Source organism: Oncorhynchus masou, chromosome 8 (genome assembly GCF_036934945.1).
Source record: "Oncorhynchus masou masou isolate Uvic2021 chromosome 8, UVic_Omas_1.1, whole genome shotgun sequence".
In the NCBI taxonomy this organism is placed as follows: Eukaryota; Metazoa; Chordata; class Actinopteri; order Salmoniformes; family Salmonidae; genus Oncorhynchus; species Oncorhynchus masou.
The window spans coordinates 28,722,626-28,740,937 of record NC_088219.1 but is presented as its reverse complement, the minus strand read 5'-3'; the positions used below and the strand labels follow the sequence as shown (position 1 = coordinate 28,740,937).

The window sequence follows — 18,312 nt, the reverse complement described above, 5'->3', positions numbered from 1 at the left end:
ATGGCTTCTATGATCATGTGTGTTTATGTAGTATTGGGGAGAAGCTGATGTGTTTTTGTTTGACCACACAGAGACCGAGCCCAAGGACGCAGGCGCTGACAAGTCCTCCGGTGTGGTGAGACTCAATACCATTCGTCAGATCATCGAACAGGTAAACGCGACCACCACCGGCATCTTGATCCTCCCCATTTTAATCATTACCATCATCTTCATCCACCCCTTACCTTCATCACCGTAGTCATCATCCTCCACCTTACTCTTCCTCTTCACTGTCATCTTCTCCAGCTTCCCTCTCACATTGACCCTGTCTCCCCAGGACCGCCATGCCCTGTTGGACGTGACTCCCAAGGCAGTGGACACCCTGAACTACACCCAGTGGTACCCCATTGTGGTGTTCCTCAACCCGGACAGCAAGGGGGGCATCAAGACCATGAGGAACCGCCTTGTGCCCGGCTCCAGTCGCAGCGCCCGCAAACTCTACGAGCAGGCGGTCAAAATGAGGAAGACCTTTTCCCACCTCTTCACTGGTTAGTCACACACAGCAGCTCCTCTGTCTATGGCACTGTACATGTCACTGATGCAAGTCCCCAGGTGAATCACTAGTATTATGAAGCCCAAACACTAGGGTTGGTCTATTGAGGCCACATTGTTTCAGTAATAAACTATGATTACGCTGTATTTCTTCTGTTTCTGTTGTGTCAATAATTCTGGTTTGTTTCTCTGGACAGCAACTGTTGACCTGAACTCGGCCAATGACGGGTGGTATGGGAGTGTGAAAGACTCTATCCGGGCACAGCAGGAGCGGCCTGTGTGGATCTGTGAGGGCAAGGTAAGCTCTGTTTTTGTTTAATACATATACACTGAACAAAAATATAGATGCAACAATTTGAAGTGTTCCTGAAATTTTTCACACATACAAAGCTTATTTCTCTCAAATGTTGTGCACAATGAGATGCATGAGTCACACCAGACACTGACTGGTTTTCTGATCAACGCGCTACTTTTGTTTTTGTGACCAGTCATATGAAATCCATAGATTAGGGCCTAATGAATTTATTTCAATTGGCTGATTTCCTAATATGAACTGTTACTCAGTAAAATCTTTGAAATTGTTGCATGTTGTGTTTCTTAATATTTTTGGTGTGTACACACACACACAGAGAACAAAAATATCAACCGCAACAATTTCTAAGATATTTATATACTTGAATATGTGAATGTATGTACTGTATGTAGTGTCTTTCATACCAACTTGCGTCTTTCTTTCAGTTGGACGGCTCTGAAGAGGAACTGGATATCAATGATGACCACATGTCATACCTGTCAGCGATGAGCGCCGATTACCTGAGCATGGACAGCCGACTGACCAGCGACTTTGACGACACGGCCGACGAGGGTGGGGCTTACACCGACAATGAGCTGGACGAGCCAATGGACGAGCCCCATCAGCCGGTGTCGGCCATTAGCCGCTCCTCAGAGCCCGTACTGCCAGAGGAGGTGGGTGTGCTTTACTACTGTCAATCACTAGCCCTCAATCACTCATCCAGTTTCAGAGATGGAGACTGGCATCTGTCTCTCAAGTGTACTCCATTAATCTCTCATTGCCAGTCAACAATCTTGACTTGTTGTGTTGACCTAGTCTGTGTTTGTTGACATACGTACATCCCTCCATTCCCACCTGTAGAGACGCCATCCTGCCCCCATACCTCGTATGAGGAGATCAGGGAGCAGAGAGGTGCTGAGAGACCCCAGCCCGCCCCCACCTTCGTCCCTGAGCCCCCCAAGGTGAGACCCCCTTGAACCCCACCCTCAGCTCTCAAACACCAAACACTGTACCACATTTTGTGCTTGCTTTTAAGACCAGAATATCCTCTTCTATTGCACCAGGTGAGGGTGCAGTCTCGGGTGGGCTATGACTCCCATTCCAGCAGCACCATTAGCAGTGACATGGCCGGGGGGTCCAAGCCCGCCCCGCCCCCCGTGGCCCTCAAGCCCACCTTAAAGGCCCCCGGCCAGTCATCTGAGGACCACAGTGTCCAGGGGGGAGAGGACCCGGCTAACCGGTCATTCATTGGCAAGGTGAAGGCCTTCGAAAAGATGGACCACCTGGCCAGAGCCCAGAGGATGCTGGAGCTCCAGGAGGCCGAGCAAGCACGGGTCAGTACTACTGGTGGAAAACAGACAGTAACGCCCCTAGCAGTAAGATGTAATGCCCATAAAAGAACCAAATGGATCTACAGGGGAAAGTGATCATTTCATATATTCTGATTAAATGTTTTATTTTAAGTACCAAAAGGTATATTCAAGTGCATGCAGTTGAAATCGGAAGTTTACATACACTTATGTTGGAGTCATTAAAACAATTTAAAAGGCAATGCTACCAAATAATAATTGAGTATGTAAACCCACTGGGAATGTGATGAAATAAATAATTCTCTACTATTTTTCTGACTTTTCACATTAAAATTAAGTGGTGATCTAAGACCCCGTGTTACTGATATTAAATGTCAGCAATTGTGAGAAACTGAGTTTAAATGTATTTGGCTAAGGTGTATGTAAACTTCCAACTTCAACTGTATGTTGCTTTATGTTTAATGTACAGTATGTGCGTTGACACAACTGTCAAACTCCTCCTGCTCTCTTGACTGTAGCTGGAAATAGCCCAGAAGCACTCAGACATCTATGCAGTCCCAGTGAAACTACCAAAGCCCAACCACAACCGCCCACAGCCAATAGGGTAAGTTCATCTTTTTAACCTTGTCGATCACCACACAAATTAGCATTTTTACTTAACTTTCCACTGCCTGCCAGGTTGGGTTCAGGTTGTGTTGAATACTTTTTTTTTTTTTACAGACTCAATGCCCAACAATCTGAATGAACAAAAATGTCTCTCCCGCTCTCCTGTGTGTCCAGCTCCAGCACCAACCCAGAGCCCCAGACCCCGTACTCTGAGAGCAGGGGTCACTACGACGACGATGAGGAAGAGTACCGCAGACAGCTGGCCAACCAGACCAGACGAGGCTACTACAGCAACCCCCTGAAGTACAAAGACACTGAGATGTAGGACAGACAGATCCACCTTATTGTTCTCACTGTGGTTACTCGAACACCCTGTCCTGTGGCAGGACGATATATCCCATTCAGGTGTGTCCTGACATTGACTGTTTGCCTCACTGTGTGGGATGGCGTATATGCCTTTTAACCTCCCAACCCCGCAGTCATATTTATCCAAACCAATAGGGTTCGAATACACTTTTTATAACCGTGTATATATCTTTTTACATGTTTTAAATCTTGTTTATTTCAATGTAACAAATCTGGACAGACATGGGGGTACTCTGTCTCCAGCTGGCCTGTTAGTGAGTGGTGGGTAATCTTTCATTGCATACCCTTTGATTTACTGTACTCTGTCATTTTTGTGTATTTTAATACTAGAGATCAGCACATACAAAAGTGCCTTTTATAGTGTAGCAGTGTCAGACCACTGAAAGAAGCAGTCAGCTCTAGGCTCTGAGGTGATGAACAAAACATGCCAGTTTACATACAACCTGAGACAATCACATTTTTATGGCATATACAGTATAGATGCGCCATTCTTGTTTTACCAGAGTGTATCAACCAAATGTATATGCACCTACTATTTGATTCATGGTTCTCCTCATGCGGCTGAAATCAACTAGTGAGTCGTTAACTTTCTCAAATAAATCTATTTTAAACTTTCATTTGTGTCGTGGTGACTATGTTGTGTTTCTAATGCAGCCTCAGGCAGGATTGTTTCTGGGAGTTCATTCAACCAGGTGCAAATTATAGTACAGCTGCAACCGAAAAGCTCACATTTGGGTTACCACACCCCCATGGAGACAATTTACAGTACATTCATAGGATCCTGAAAGACCAAAGGTGTTTCTCCTCAATACGCATATTTAAATTCAGCTATCTGGTTACTGATCAAACATTAATCTGCCTGGTAAACTACTCTGCCGTTTTACTTCAGAGATGCACCTGTTTAACAGGTTCAGATTAAGGCAAGTCAGTGCGGAGTAGCATGAAAATACTTTGATTTTAAGCAAACAGTGATGTGAAAATCAAATACATGGCTGATGAATGTAATTAAATAAAAACCCCTTGATGTGAACTGGAATGGAGAGTTTAGTCCAGGGAGAGAGAGCAAGTCTCAGATGTAGACCGGCTGTTCCTGGGCAGTCAATAGACGGTACATGGCTGCAGGCATCGTCTTCATGTGGATCTGCAGCACACAGGTTGCGTGATCAAAACACAGCCGAGCATAGAGTTTTCCTGACGTTTTGAATTGACTCAATTCTTTCTCCACTCCATACATTAATTGTAATGCCATTTACAGATTCAATTACTTCAACTCATGACTGTATTTAAGTTCTTGACCTCGAACACTGGACTATTACATGTTACTGTTGCGTGTGTTCTTGTACCTCTCCCACTGCATTAGACAGGACTTGAACAATCTTCTCATGAGGTGTAGCCACCACACTCTGACCGTTGATATCAATGATGCGATGACCGACACGGACCCCTCCTCTCTCAGCAATGCCCCCCCTCATCAGGCTGCAGATCTTTACAGGACAGAGGGACACAAACAGCAATAAATCTAATCAAGCACTCAAAGCTAAGGGTCATCTCTCCCCCCCAATTGTCATGATACCCACAATGCCATTCTGTACGCTGAAGCCCAGCTGATATCGGAGGTCTGGTCTGCGGATCAGCACCATAGTGACGGGGGGACACCTGACGATGTTCAACTTAATCTTGGACTGAGCCTTCAGACCCTGGGGGGACAGATTATAACAGGAGGAGACAGCCAAGAGAAGAGGGGAAAAATGCACTTGCAGCACCGCCTGGTCAAGCAGTCAAAGTCAATTTTTTTCAGTGTGTGCCAGCTTGCAGAGGGGTAGACTATTTAGATTTAAAACGGACTGTCTGCCTGACCAAAAGTGCATTTGCATTTTCGGGCTGCAGTGATACAAAGAGAGAAAAGGTGAAGGCAGGGAGATGAGGGAAAGAGGCTGAAAGAACAGAGACAAGAGAACGGCAAACCTTGATGATACTCTGGCAAGTGGAGAGGGGCAGTCCAACCAGACTGGTTCCATTGATGGTCATGATCTGGTCACCAATGTTGAGCCGACCAGACTTCTCTGCAGGCCCAAAATGCATCATGCTAGCAATGATGACGGTGGGCAGAATAGAGCCCCAGCCTGACTCCACTATGACCACGCCCAGCATCTCTCCCTTCTGCTTCTCTATGTAAACCTGCAATAGGATACACACAGAACAAATGCCACTACTTACACCAATAAGGTCAAGGCAACTTCACTTGAATGTCTTCATGTCTTTCAGTTAGCCCTTCTTGTTAATGCTATGTGTATTACAGGTATAGCTCACTGTTTTAGAACTAATTGGCATAGCCACTAAGGTCTAAAATCCCATATCAAAATTCTAAGCACCCAACACTGGCCTGCCCCCTGGTGGTTGACTCACATCTCTGCAGTTCTCTGACTTGGAGAAGTGGATGAGGTCATCGTTGTACATGTCCTGAGTGTTGAGCAGGTCGCTGTACTCCCTCTGACTCAGGTCCTCTGGGTCGATGCCATTGGCCCGCAGGAACTCCTGGTATGCCACACTGAAGGCCTGACCAATAGACTGGGCTATGAGCTGGGCCTGGACAGAGGGTAAGAGTGGCAACACAGAAACGCACATATTACGTTGTATGTCATAAAGTTCCTTCATACACACACTTGTGTCCGAGTTAAACAAATCATTTGTAAACACACACTTACATCCTCCGACTCAAACACGTGGCAGACCATCCTGTACTGGGGGAGGTCGTCGCGGGCAGGGCTGTTGGTGTGGTCAGTTGTATGGTTCAGATGTTCCTGAGCGCTCCTGGAGCGTACCATCTTCCCCCTGGCCATCAGCACCACCATGTTGCCCATGTCAGCGATGTAGGAGATGGTCCTCAGTGGCAGGTCCATCATGGATGCCTGATAGGAACACAGGATAAGGACATGGTTATGTGGCTATAGAGGGAAAGAGGTGTTTGACAGTATTGTATGTGGATGTAGTTTAAGTGTGTGTGGAGAGGTAAGTTTGATAACTGCGCCGTTCCACCAATTAGGTGGCAAATAAAAATAAAATATTCACCTAATTGTAACATTGTCATTTTAAGAGCACATGTTCAACTTCATTTTTTTTTTTTAAATCCCATCTCAAGAGGCTAAATTTAAAAAAATGACTAGTAAGTGTCAAATAAAGTAACAGTGTTGACAATTTCATCTTAAACCAGCCATAAATCCCCTTGTGACAGGGGGAATGGAAGCTTGTTGTGTACAACAGGGAGGGGCAATTTAATGCAAAAAATAAATGAAATTTAAAAATTTCTAGCCTGCCTATCTGTGGGTTATAGGGTTGACGTGTTATGCTTGACCCACTCAGTTTTCCACCACAAAATGGACAAAGGGTAGAACCAGCTCACCTGCTTTATCACTATAATTTGGCTGTTTAATGTTTCTTTTTAAAAAATATTTAAAAAGGAATAGTTTCACTATATTAAAAATGAGAGTTCAGTTCACGTAACAGGGTTAACCTTAAAATGAGGGACAGATGTAAATGAATTACTAATCACATAATAATCTTTATTTACAATGATGGTGAATACATTTTGGGTTTAAGTGGGTTAAAACCTGTTTGGGCTAGGCATCCCGGTGAAACTGGAGGGTGCGCAATTAAAACAAATAATCATAAAAATTATGGCTATTAAACATTTAGGTATATATCAGTTGAAAGCTTAAATTATTCTTAATCTAACTGCAATGTCAGATTTACAGTAGCTAGTACAGCGAAAACATGCCATGAGATTGTTTGAGGACGGCGCCCCACATCAAAAAAATTTACCACCGGCACAGGTTTCATAAATTCACACAGCGACTAAATATTCACTTACTTTTTGAAAATCTTCCTCTGATTTGTCATCCAAAGTGTCCCAGCTATAGCATGTAGTGTCGTTTTGTTAGATAAAATCCTTCTTTATATCCCAAAAAGTCTGTTTAGTTGGCGCCATCGATTTGAGTAATCCACTCCTTCAACATTTTTTTTAACCTTAATTAATTTAACTAGGCAAGTCAGTTAAGAACAAATTCTTATCTCCAATGACGGCCTAGGAACTTTGGGTTAACTTCAGGGGAAAAAACGACAGAGCTTTTACCTCGTCAGCTCGGGGATTCGATATGGCAACCTTTCGGTTACTAGTCCAACGGCTATCTGCCGTCCCAACATGCAGAGAAAGGAATCCGAAAATCTACCCCTAAACTTTGTTTCAACAAGTCAAAATACGTTTCTATTTACTCCTCAGATACCCTAAAATGTAATCAAACTATAATATTTAGTACGGAAAGAAGTATGTTCAATAGGAAACCGATTTTTAGCAGGTGCATCCTGTCTTCATGGCGCACAGACACAAATTTCCAAGACTGTGTCCCTGTATTAAAACTGATATTTCTTTTTTATTTTTTTTTATTAAAAGCCTGAAACCTTGAACATAGACTGCTGACACCCTGTGGAAGCCATAGGAATTGCATCCAGGGAACTAATTTTCAGTATGACCTTATGCTTGCCATTCTAAGTCTCTCAAAAAAAGAAAATTCTGGTTGGATTTTCTCCTACCATATCTTTTTTTGTTATATTCTCCTACATTATTTTAACATTTCTACAAATGTCAAAGTGTTTTCTTTTCAATTGTACCAATAAAATGCATATCCTGGCTTCAGGGCCTGAGCAACAGGCAGTTTACTTTGGGCACGTCATTCATGCGGAAATTGAGGAAAAAAAGGGGCCTAACTAAGAAGTTTAAAATCGTTCTAGAAGTCACAGAGGGTGTACGGAGGGAAATATCAATATGCCAAATTTTGGCACTAGCATTAATTGAATTCTCCATGTGGTCTATACTAAAGCTCACTTAATTTAATATAACAGGCTTTAATATCCAATATTGGTGCACAATTTCTACTTAAAATATCAAAAGGGTCGCACGCAACAGGCACTCATTTCATGAAACGACCAAATTTATACAGTATTTACCTGAGTGTCTGCATTCAGCACTTTGATCCTCTGTGTAGACATGAAGAGATCCACTTCAGTGGAAGAAGGAATCTCACCCCCAGTCTGCACATTTAGGGAGAGGAGAGCATCATTTCAACAACAGAAGACATTCAAACAACCATTAGACAAACAGAAAATATGACTTAAGCCACAGAACAGACAGAACAATATATATGTTTCAGCCGTAATACTGTCACTGTACCTTCTTTCTGTTTTTAGCTTGCTTTTGTGCTGTCTGCCGTATAGAATAGCAAGAGAGAGAGAGAGCGAGTGCGTTCAAGACAGTGCTCCGCCAAGAATAGTAAGATGGGGCTAGGGTATGGACGACACTGGATTGGCTCACAGAAGATTGGCAATCCCATTTGGTGTATTAGGGCTGTGTGTGTGTGTGTGTGTGTGTGTGTGTGTGTGTGTGTGTGTGTGTGTGTGTGTGTGTGTGTGTGTGTGTGTGTGTGTGTGTGTGTGTACACACATGCCTTGTGTGGGCAGGTGGTGATTTAAGCTGTCTACCACATCTGACAAAAGTTACTGGCCCAGAGGTTATGAAGCAAACATCCTCAAAAGTTTCCCCTTCATCAATGTGACATTAGCACCCCTCAAGAAACAAACAGACTGCATGTGATAACAACATAGACTGACAGATGCCATGGGCATTCCTCAATACTTCTTTATGGACATGAAACAATGTTATTTGCTCAGATGTGTCAATAGCTATTTAGTAAAAATGTAATGCACAATATAATGCACATAATTATATGGAACTAAGGACATGAGAATGATTACTGCCTGTCACTTAAAAGATGGAAGAGTGAAGGAAGGAGAAAGGGAAGAGTATTCGGTCCTAGCTGATGTGACCCCCGTGTGGCTCACCCTGACACGGCTCATAGCCTCCTGGGCCTGCTGCATGCGGGCACTCTTAGTGGGAGTCCTCTCTGACAGCAGGTGGGTGGAGCCCAGGTAGCTGGCCGCAAAAATGATGCCATCAATCAGGTCCTCTGGGTCACATGGCCCTGGGACTGTGGACAAAACGGTCATTGAGGTTGGCGACAATCAATGGTCATCACTTTTGATTTGAGTGAAAACAAAATCAAAAGTGAGTGACAACATGCCACTGATGCCTAACCTTTTCCATCAAGTAATTGAAGTGCATTTTATACCACAGCAAAGCTTAATCTACAAAAACATTCTGCTTATCTCACTAATGACCCCCTCAACCACCCGAGACACTCACCTTCCACGTATGTAGGGAAGGACGGCATATGGATCTGAAATGAAAACAGAATATTACTATTATTCATCAGTAATGGTGACAGTAACAGTAGAATAGCACTTCTCTTTCCACAGTGGTGCGTGTGACACAGTGCAGAGCAGTCACTTACCTCCTCAATGGATGGTGGCCTAAGCGGCTCCCTCTGTTCTCTATGCTCCCTCTGCTGAACCTGGTGTGTTCTGGAGGACTCTACCCTCACAGGACAGACATGCTCTGGGACTGGCACCGGAACTCGGGATGGAGCTGGTACTGGAACATGGACAGGGGAAGGAACTCGAGCTGGGACTGGGTTATAGTGTGAAGGAGACTGAGAGATAGGCTGTAGGACAGATTAAGAGATACATGAGAGAAAACCTAAATTGATTTCTGGTGGCACAATTAAACAGGAGTAGATAACAGTATTACCTCAGAGATCACTCTCATCACTGATGCAATGAATGGATAAACATCCATTCACCTCCACTATGTAAACATTTAAAAAATGTGATTTCTGTAGTGATCCAGGGCTGGCTCATACTCACGTCGCCACCCGGTGGCTGCTCTGGGGAGGATTCGTCCTCATTAGGACTGACCTCCGGTCTCATCACCCACACAGGCTCTATGGGCTGGTCAGAAGTGTAGGGCGAGCGCACCGTCTTTGTCTTCACCTCCTCTATGGCCTCTCGGATGTCCCTGATGGCCAGAGAGATAGCATCTCCTGAGCCTGTGACACTGTCCTCTGAAAGGCCTTCCGCTGGCGATCGGAGCTTCATCCCGGCCTGCTCATCCTGGAACTCACCTGAACCAGGCTGCCCAGAGCTGGCACGCTCTGACTGGGAATCACCTTGCACGTTCCAGGGAGGTGGCCCCAGGCTTTGGGATCTGGGGCTTTCTTTGAGGCTGTCGTCCTCCCCATCAGACGTAGTGTCATTGTAGTGGTGTAGCCTTGAGCCGACTGAGCGTCCCTGCCAATGGGGGCTGGTCTGTGGTAACCCCACATCCCTACCTGGCCAGGAGTCATGGGGTTGGGGTTCAGTGTCTGTAGCTCCCTTATAAACATGCTCGCTCTGTCTACGACTGCAGGGCCCTGGGTGAGGTTCTGAATATGGCTCATCAGGGTCAGCCTCAGATCTCCTGTCTGGATAATTAATCAATTTCAAGGGTGCAGGGAAAGACTGAGGGTAGGATTTTGCATAGGGCTCTGTGTTGGATTCTGTGATAGATTCTGACTGTGGGTAAGACTCATTATAGAATTCTGCATAGGTCTTAGGATACGAGTCTCTGAAGGTGAAGGATTTGGGGTGGGACAGTGGAGAATCAGTGTAGCTCTCATCATCAGGCATTATGTCATTTTCATAGGTGGGACTTGGGCTAAACTCGTCACTACATTGGTCCGAGTTCTCAGACTGAAGTGGAGGGGGCAAGAATGGTGATTGGTGAGGAGGTGAACTCAGGGGCGGAGCCTCCATGCTTAGCGAGGCAGCACTCTCAGTGTCAGAACAGTACTCATTAGTTCTATCTTCCTGATCATCCTCTACCAGATCCCTCTCGCTCCTGTCTTCTCCCAGACCGGTCTCTTTTAGCTCCCCCTCTCCATGGCCCCCCTCCCTCTGGTTCTCTAGGTCGGTCTGGTTGTCAAATCCACTTTGAGTACTAACAGACTGCGTTATGGATGAGCTGTACCCTTCCTCCTCTACCTCCTGAGGTTGGGGAGACTCTATGTTGGGAAGGGTTTGATGCAGGTCTTGGGAAGGGGGATCAGGGGCAGTAGGACATGGTGTGTGGTGTGTGGGGGTAGGAGAGGTACCAGCAGTAAGGTCAGGTGCTCTACTGTTCTGTGTGTGGTGGGGTGGACAGGAGTGTGGGGGGTGCTGCTGCTTCATTGTTGCGGGACCAGTCATGTCCCTCTGTTCAGTCAGGGGAGCGCCAGATGACCGTTGCTGTTGAAACGGCGGGGCGTGGGTGTCTTGGCCATCTCTCGTCGGCGGTCTCTGTCTGTGAACTCTGACCCTGGGCTCTCCCTGGCGGCGGTAGCGGGCCACGCCAGGGCGAGGCGGCTGGGTGTGGCGAGGAGGCTCCATGTCTGCTCCCTCCCACTGTCTGGATGGGCCCTGCCCTGAGGGAGTTTGTCTACGGTGCCGTGCAGAGCCACGGCCCGAGCCTTGGTGCGGAATAGGAGGATGATGGTGGTGGTGATGTTCCTGCCCATCCTGACCGAGCATTTGGCAGGGTCTCCAACTTCTCCGGACAGGGACCCCTTCTCCTCCTCCCCCTGTGCTATTGGGCTGCCGGTTTCTGGAAGCAGGTGAAGCCTTATGCTCCTCCAAGATAGCATCACCTAGCCCCTCCCCCTGCTGCTTGTAGCTCATCACTCTGCTGTGGTCTGTTTACCTTTAGAACATGGTCCTTCCGTCTCCTAGGAGACACCACTCACAGCACTGCCTGCAGGGAGGCAGGAAATGAATGTGAACAGATAGTTCAGGGGTTATGGTTCAGGGGTGAAACAGAAGGATCAGGAAGGCATGTCTACAATCAGGAGATTGTGTTTGTGAGCGAGCACCCCTGTGGTTATGAAGTAGATCTATGTATCACTCTCCCAATATCCATTTTAAACATCAATTCTATCCTCAATTTCAGAGATCTGCCAATCCCCCACACGTCTACAAAGTACAAAGCACACACGCATAAGATCCTGATAGATAAGAAGAGCCGCAGGGGCTCCCTATACTCCAGGGTAAAACCTAAATCCCATGGGATTCATCTGGGTGTGTTTAATCTCAGGCATATTCTCCCTGCACCAGCACCACGCCACACCAAAGCAGCTGGCAGATGGCGTGAGGAGGAGGAGCAGGAGGAGGGACAAAGCCCTGACGTCACTGACCTGGGAGAGAGGAGGTCAGGCTGAATACCAAACTTTACGCTCAGTGTACAGAATATTGATGTCTGAACTCTAGATAGACTGTGCAGTATACTCAGCATCAATCAGTAGACTGACTTCACAGTATCGTATTGGATCAGTTTTCAAAATTGTGCACAGTATTGCAGGTAAAGTATTTTGTAGCTTTAAGAGCTATAGCCCATAGTACTGTATGAATTAGTTGCTGAAATTCAAATTTGATGGATACAGAAAGCAGAGAGTGTACAGATTTAATAATTCTGGATATCTGGAGACTAGGGGCAGAGGTTAATGCAGAACCTCAGAATGAAAAGGAATCTGAGTGCAGGTGAGAACCGACAAAGAGGAGACATGTAGGAGGACAAAGAGTATAGATTATATGCTAGAAATATGCCCTTTCCCCGGTGATTGGTGCTGCTGACTGGGTGGGCCCCTGGGGGGCAGTGCCCAGGTCACAGACGGTCAGGCTGTGGGCAACATCGGCCAGGCGGCAGGCGGAGGGAGCTGTGAGCAGCTCCTCCATCTGTTGGGGGCCCAAGTGAAAGCCACAGGGAGGGGATTTACAGTACCAAGTCATTGACTCACTGATCTTACGCTAGCCTAACACACACGGGCCAATGTTAAAACAGTGTTTACATGTAGGGGAGAGTATGTTGAGCCATTTTCTACATTCAGCATCGCTACATCAAGGGAAATATAGTATGTCTAAAAGATATCTACACTGAGTGTACAAAACATTAGGAACAAATTAAATTTGTCAGGGCATGGACTCTACAAGGTGTCAAAAGCATTCCACATGGATGCTGGCCCATGTTGACTCCAATGCTTCTCACACTTGTGTCAAGTTGGCTGGATGTTCTTTGAGTGGTGGACAATTCTTGATACACACGGGAAACTGTTGAGCGTGAAAAACCCAGCAGCATTGCAGTTCTTGACCCACTCAACCTGGTGTGCCTGGCACCTACTACCACCCTGTTCAAAGGCACTTAAATATTTTGTCATGTCCATTCACCCTCTGAATGGCACACATACAGAATCCATGTCTCAATTGTCTCGAGGCTTAAAATCCTTCTATACCTGTCGCCTCCCTTTCATCTACATTGATTGAAGTGGATTCAAGGTGACATCAATAAGGGATCATACAGTAGCTTTCCCATGGATTCCCCTGGTCAGTCTATGCCATGGAAAGAGCAGGTGATCATAATGGTTATTGATATTGTGTGTCTTGAACGTGCCGTCCTTGGCCAGCTCTCCCACTATCTCTCTCAGAATGACCTTCTTGATCCAAATCAGTCAGGTTTCAAGACTAGTCATTCAACTGAGACTGCTCTTCTCTGTATCACGGAGGCGCTCCGCACTGCTAAAGCTAACTCTCTCTCCTCTGCTCTCATCCTTCTAGACCTATCGGCTGCCTTCGATACTGTGAACCATCAGATCCTCCTCTCCACCCTCTCCGAGTTGGGCATCTCCGGCGCGGCCCACGCTTGGATTGCGTCCTACCTGACAGGTCGCTCCTACCAGGTGGCGTGGCGAGAATCTGTCTCCTCGCCACGCGCTCTCACCACTGGTGTCCCCCAGGGCTCTGTTCTAGGCCCTCTCCTATTCTCGCTATACACCAAGTCACTTGGCTCTGTCATAACCTCACATGGTCTCTATCATTGCTATGCAGACGACACACAATTAATCTTCTCCTTTCCCCCTTCTGATGACCAGGTGGCGAATCGCATCTCTGCATGTCTGGCAGACATATCAGTGTGGATGACGGATCACCACCTCAAGCTGAACCTCGGCAAGACGGAGCTGCTCTTCCTCCCGGGGAAGGACTGCCCGTTCCATGACCTCGCCATCACGGTTGACAACTCCGTTGTGTCGTCCTCCCAGAGCGCTAAGAACCTTGGCGTGATCCTGGACAACACCCTGTCGTTCTCAACCAACATCATGGCGGTGGCCCGTTCCTGTAGGTTCATGCTCTACAACATCCGCAGAGTACGACCCTGCCTCACACAGGAAGCGGCGCAGGTCCTAATCCAGGCACTTGTCATTTCCCGTCTGGATTACTGCAACTCGCTGTTGGCTGGGCTCCCTGCCTGTGCCATTAAACCCTACAACTCATCCAGAACGCCGCAGCCCGTCTGGTGTTCAACCTTCCCAAGTTCTCTCACGTCACCCCGCTCCTCCGCTCTCTCCACTGGCTTCCAGTTGAAGCTCGCATCCGCTACAAGACCATGGTGCTTGCCTACGGAGCTGTGAGGGGAACGGCACCGCAGTACCTCCAGGCTCTGATCAGGCCCTACACCCAAGCAAGGGCACTGCGTTCATCCACCTCTGGCCTGCTCGCCTCCCTACCATTGAGGAAGTACAGTTCCCGCTCAGCCCAGTCAAAACTGTTCGCTGCTCTGGCCCCCCAATGGTGGAACAAACTCCCTCACGACGCCAGGACAGCGGAGTCAATCACCACCTTCCGGAGACACCTGAAACCCCACCTCTTCAAGGAATACCTAGGATAAGATAAGTAATCCTTCTCACCCCCCTTAATGATTTAGATGCACTATTGTAAAGTGGCTGTTCCACTGGATGTCAGAAGGTGAATTCACCAATTTGTAAGTCGCTCTGGATAAGAGCGTCTGCTAAATGACTTAAATGTAAATGTATGTAATGTGTCCCTGGAAATAACCAGAATTAAATGTAAACTTAACAGTTTTCAAAACATAGCTTGTCCAAAACAAAGTTGTCTCTTGGCACAACTTCCCCGGGGTAAGGGGGTTTGTTGAGCACATGTACAGGGTAAATTGAGCCGCCTTGAGGGTAAGTGGGTGATAGTGTCTTGTGACAGCAGGTGATGGTGCTGGTAGGTCAAAGTTGAAGTCATGGAATGGGGGTGTGGTATATCGTATATATGAAATGTATGCCTACATTCAAATATAGATCTCACTTACCCTTCCATTTCTTGACCAATTGTCTGGGACAAGGATGTTGTTTCAACGTGCCAACTCGTAGGCAAGTACTCTGCCTTTGAGGATACTAAAGCCCATAAAACTGGTCCGCGAGATTGTTAATATGTTTAGCAAGCTCAGACTCCATGTCATCATATGAGACCTCATGAGCATCTGCTACTCTTTCACACAGGTACATATTCCTTGTTTGTCAATGTATCTTTTCAGTGTAATTCAGTAGATGTTTTTCATCCCTTGCTGCTGCTCAAATGGACTTCTTCCCTTCTCTCACTTCCTTGGCTGCTCTCTCAAGAACCTCAATGATGTCTGCTCTGTAACAACGACAACAAAATGCACTTGAGCTCATTTGCATGACACATTGCAAAAATACTATGCATAAAATTGACACAAAAAAAATCTGAATTTGTATGAAGTATGGTGGACATTGGCTCAATTTACCCCAAGGCAAACATTTTGACTGTATTAGCCCACACAGCTACAAGGATGCACTTTCATGCTAGATTAAGGACCTCATTTGAAGTTTATAAAGACCCAAATTGATGTATAAAACAATATTTGGTTTAGATACAAGCACCATGAAACTTACAACATAAAGTCATTTGACTTCGTGAAAATCTATTTTTTGGGACCTAACTTGCTTACCACTTTTTCCATGTGGTTTCTTCCTTCACAGACTCCATGAAATTATGACCTCTTCCTAAATATGTGGTCACATAATTAATTTTGTGCATGGTTTCTTAGAAACAAGGAGTGGCTCAACTAACCCTTTGGCTCAATATACCCCACTCGCCCCGAGTATCAATAGGCCTATTGGTTATATTTTGTTGATATACTTGTGGTTTCAGCAGGACAGGATTAATGCCTAGACTAAGTAAAGTGGTGCGACGACTGGCAAAAGCTTGTAGACTATTCATGTCCCACGTTGTATGGCCGCTGAACGTGAGGAAATTAAAAGGGTAGGACAGCAGGTAGCTTGTGCAGAAAACGCTCTTCCGATTCTGTCACCGTGTATGGAGTGGGACGTAACCCAAAACGAGTCAGCGCTCCTGTGATGAAATATTCTAATACATGTTTACTTTTTGACAACTGCTCAACGAACGGGCTATTATCCTATTTAACAAACAGACACCTGTCTGAATGTCCGACGACGATGAAAGCAAAAACGATGTGACACCTCTCTAATTAAATGATCCGCCGGGTGCCTTTCATGGTCAAATCATCGGCGCCACTGGTACTTTCATCGATTCAATAATGTTATGCGATTCGTCATAATGTAGGCTCTTTGCCCTATCTCCTGGATCATAAATAGGCGCTTACCTGTTCATGACTAGGAACTGGTAGATCGCGTAACATTCCGCTTCACCATCTTTATCCTACTGGTCCCTCTGCACGATACCTTCAAACAATTTGCATGGATTAGGCCCGATCGGTCAACTCCTGCTGCATCGTGACATTTGAGCGGATTACCGATGCACAAAGCGATTTTAGACTGCTGTGTTTCAACATGATGGCGCTGCAACGATCGTGTTCTACGTAGCCCACACTGCTCTAGTCTGCACCACTTTTTCCCACGCGCAGTGGAATATTAGAGCCTGCAAATTCTTCCCTTGCGCACAATGCATCCCCTAGGGCTAAGAAACACCGGTGTAAGCGAAATATCGACACCACGGTGTCAAGCACACAAAGCAAACTATTCAAGGACCCTCGCTCACAGCATTTTATCAGAATAGCCTATGGATGTAGACTAGCCTACATTATCTATTAGGAAAATATTCCAGAGAACGCACTCACACCTCTATTTCTATCTTCTCTACAGTCTAAACGAGATCATTGGGACGTCCCAACTCTGATGTCAACCTGTTGAAGTGTAAAACGGTTAGTGATGGGGTCAAATGTATGGTTAAATTAACTTTTAACTTTAGCTTTAGGCAGGAACGTCTCAAGGATTCCCGGATTGCAATACATGTGAGTAGTCACCATGGTATCCAATCTGTGTCAGCATTTAAACCTTAGAGGGGCCTAATTGTCCCATCTCCCCCACTCTTTCCCACACATCCATCATTTCAGCTCATTCTTGATTAACAGTAAGGGAGTGATTTGTTTGGCAAGTGTGGATTCATCCATGTTGGATTCATAAAGTAGCCTATCATATACCCCCTTCTTAGTGGTGCCACCTCACATTTCCTGCTCCCATTCACACATTTGCTGTTCTATTTTAAAACTGGGCATCAATAATTTCTGGTCCTTTCTTTTCATTCATTGATGAAGGTATATATTCTGTCTTAAGTTATTTAGGAACATGACAGGCTTTGAGAGCATGTTTAAAACCCATCTTTGAAATGATCATTCATAAATGTTTGATCAGAGCCATTGCAGTGTTGTCACGCAAAACCCATGGCCCACATGCAAGACCTCCAGTATGACTGGCTTAGACTGCACTGAAGAAAGCAAAAGGGTTGGATGGTGTAGTATTGTCTCTTCTTCTCCTATCTTCCCAGTACTTGTCATTGTGCTGGGCTGCAGGTGGTGCTGTCCAATGGCTGAACTGTTCTTAATCTTTTGATATGAGCTGAACAACCATATGGTAGTCCTATCAATCGTTTGTGCTTACATAATTTGTACATCATTGCAAGGCTCAAACCACTCCCATAACAATCCATGACACTCCCATAATAAGTGTGGGACATTGTTTGAATATATATTCAAAGGTTGTGTCCTACCTCTTGCGTTATAATGTTAATAATAATATTTTTACTCCGAGGATCTTTGGTGCTGTTCAAAAACAGGGACTTGAAATACTTTCCCCAGGTCATTAAGAACAAATTCTTATTTACAATGCTGGCCTAGACACCCAAAAAGACCTGACACATAGAGTCCTCTGGTCCCTTACCGCATTCTGCACAGAACCCGTCAGGGTATCAGCTAACACACAACAGCACTGTGTCAACCCAGATGGCTACAGATATCATATTCTTCAAGCACACTTAGGTGTTTATGAAAACATTCTCACAAGTGTGTACAAGGTGCTTGAGAAAGGACATGTTATTTTACGATGATTGTGGTAGTTTCTGCACTAATTGATTTCT

At 45.7% G+C, this 18,312-nt stretch overlaps 1 protein-coding gene and 1 pseudogene across 3 annotated transcripts; one reads left to right on the top strand and one right to left on the bottom strand.

Moving 5' to 3' along the window:
* The window catches only part of LOC135544497 (tight junction protein ZO-2-like), a 36,036-nt pseudogene extending 32,316 nt beyond the window's left edge, over window positions 1-3,720 (top strand).
* LOC135544498 (amyloid-beta A4 precursor protein-binding family A member 1-like) lies at window positions 3,696-16,752 on the bottom strand. 3 transcript variants are annotated; one of them, XM_064972153.1, is made up of 12 exons: window positions 16,544-16,752; window positions 9,919-11,818; window positions 9,507-9,716; window positions 9,359-9,392; window positions 8,998-9,143; window positions 8,107-8,190; window positions 5,811-6,014; window positions 5,512-5,691; window positions 5,071-5,283; window positions 4,683-4,802; window positions 4,449-4,589; window positions 3,696-4,246 (listed from the first exon to the last, which is right to left on the bottom strand). In XM_064972153.1, the coding sequence occupies exons 2-12, from the start codon at window positions 11,743-11,745 to the stop codon at window positions 4,175-4,177; spliced, it is 3,231 nt and encodes a 1,076-aa protein (XP_064828225.1). In that variant the 5' UTR covers window positions 11,746-11,818; window positions 16,544-16,752; the 3' UTR covers window positions 3,696-4,174. The 3 variants fall into 3 exon arrangements, with proteins under 3 accessions (XP_064828225.1, XP_064828224.1, XP_064828226.1); XM_064972152.1 differs by lacking the exon at window positions 16,544-16,752 and adding an exon at window positions 15,209-15,481; XM_064972154.1 differs by lacking the exons at window positions 4,683-4,802; window positions 16,544-16,752 and adding an exon at window positions 15,209-15,481.
* Between the last annotated feature and the right edge of the window lie 1,560 nt (window positions 16,753-18,312).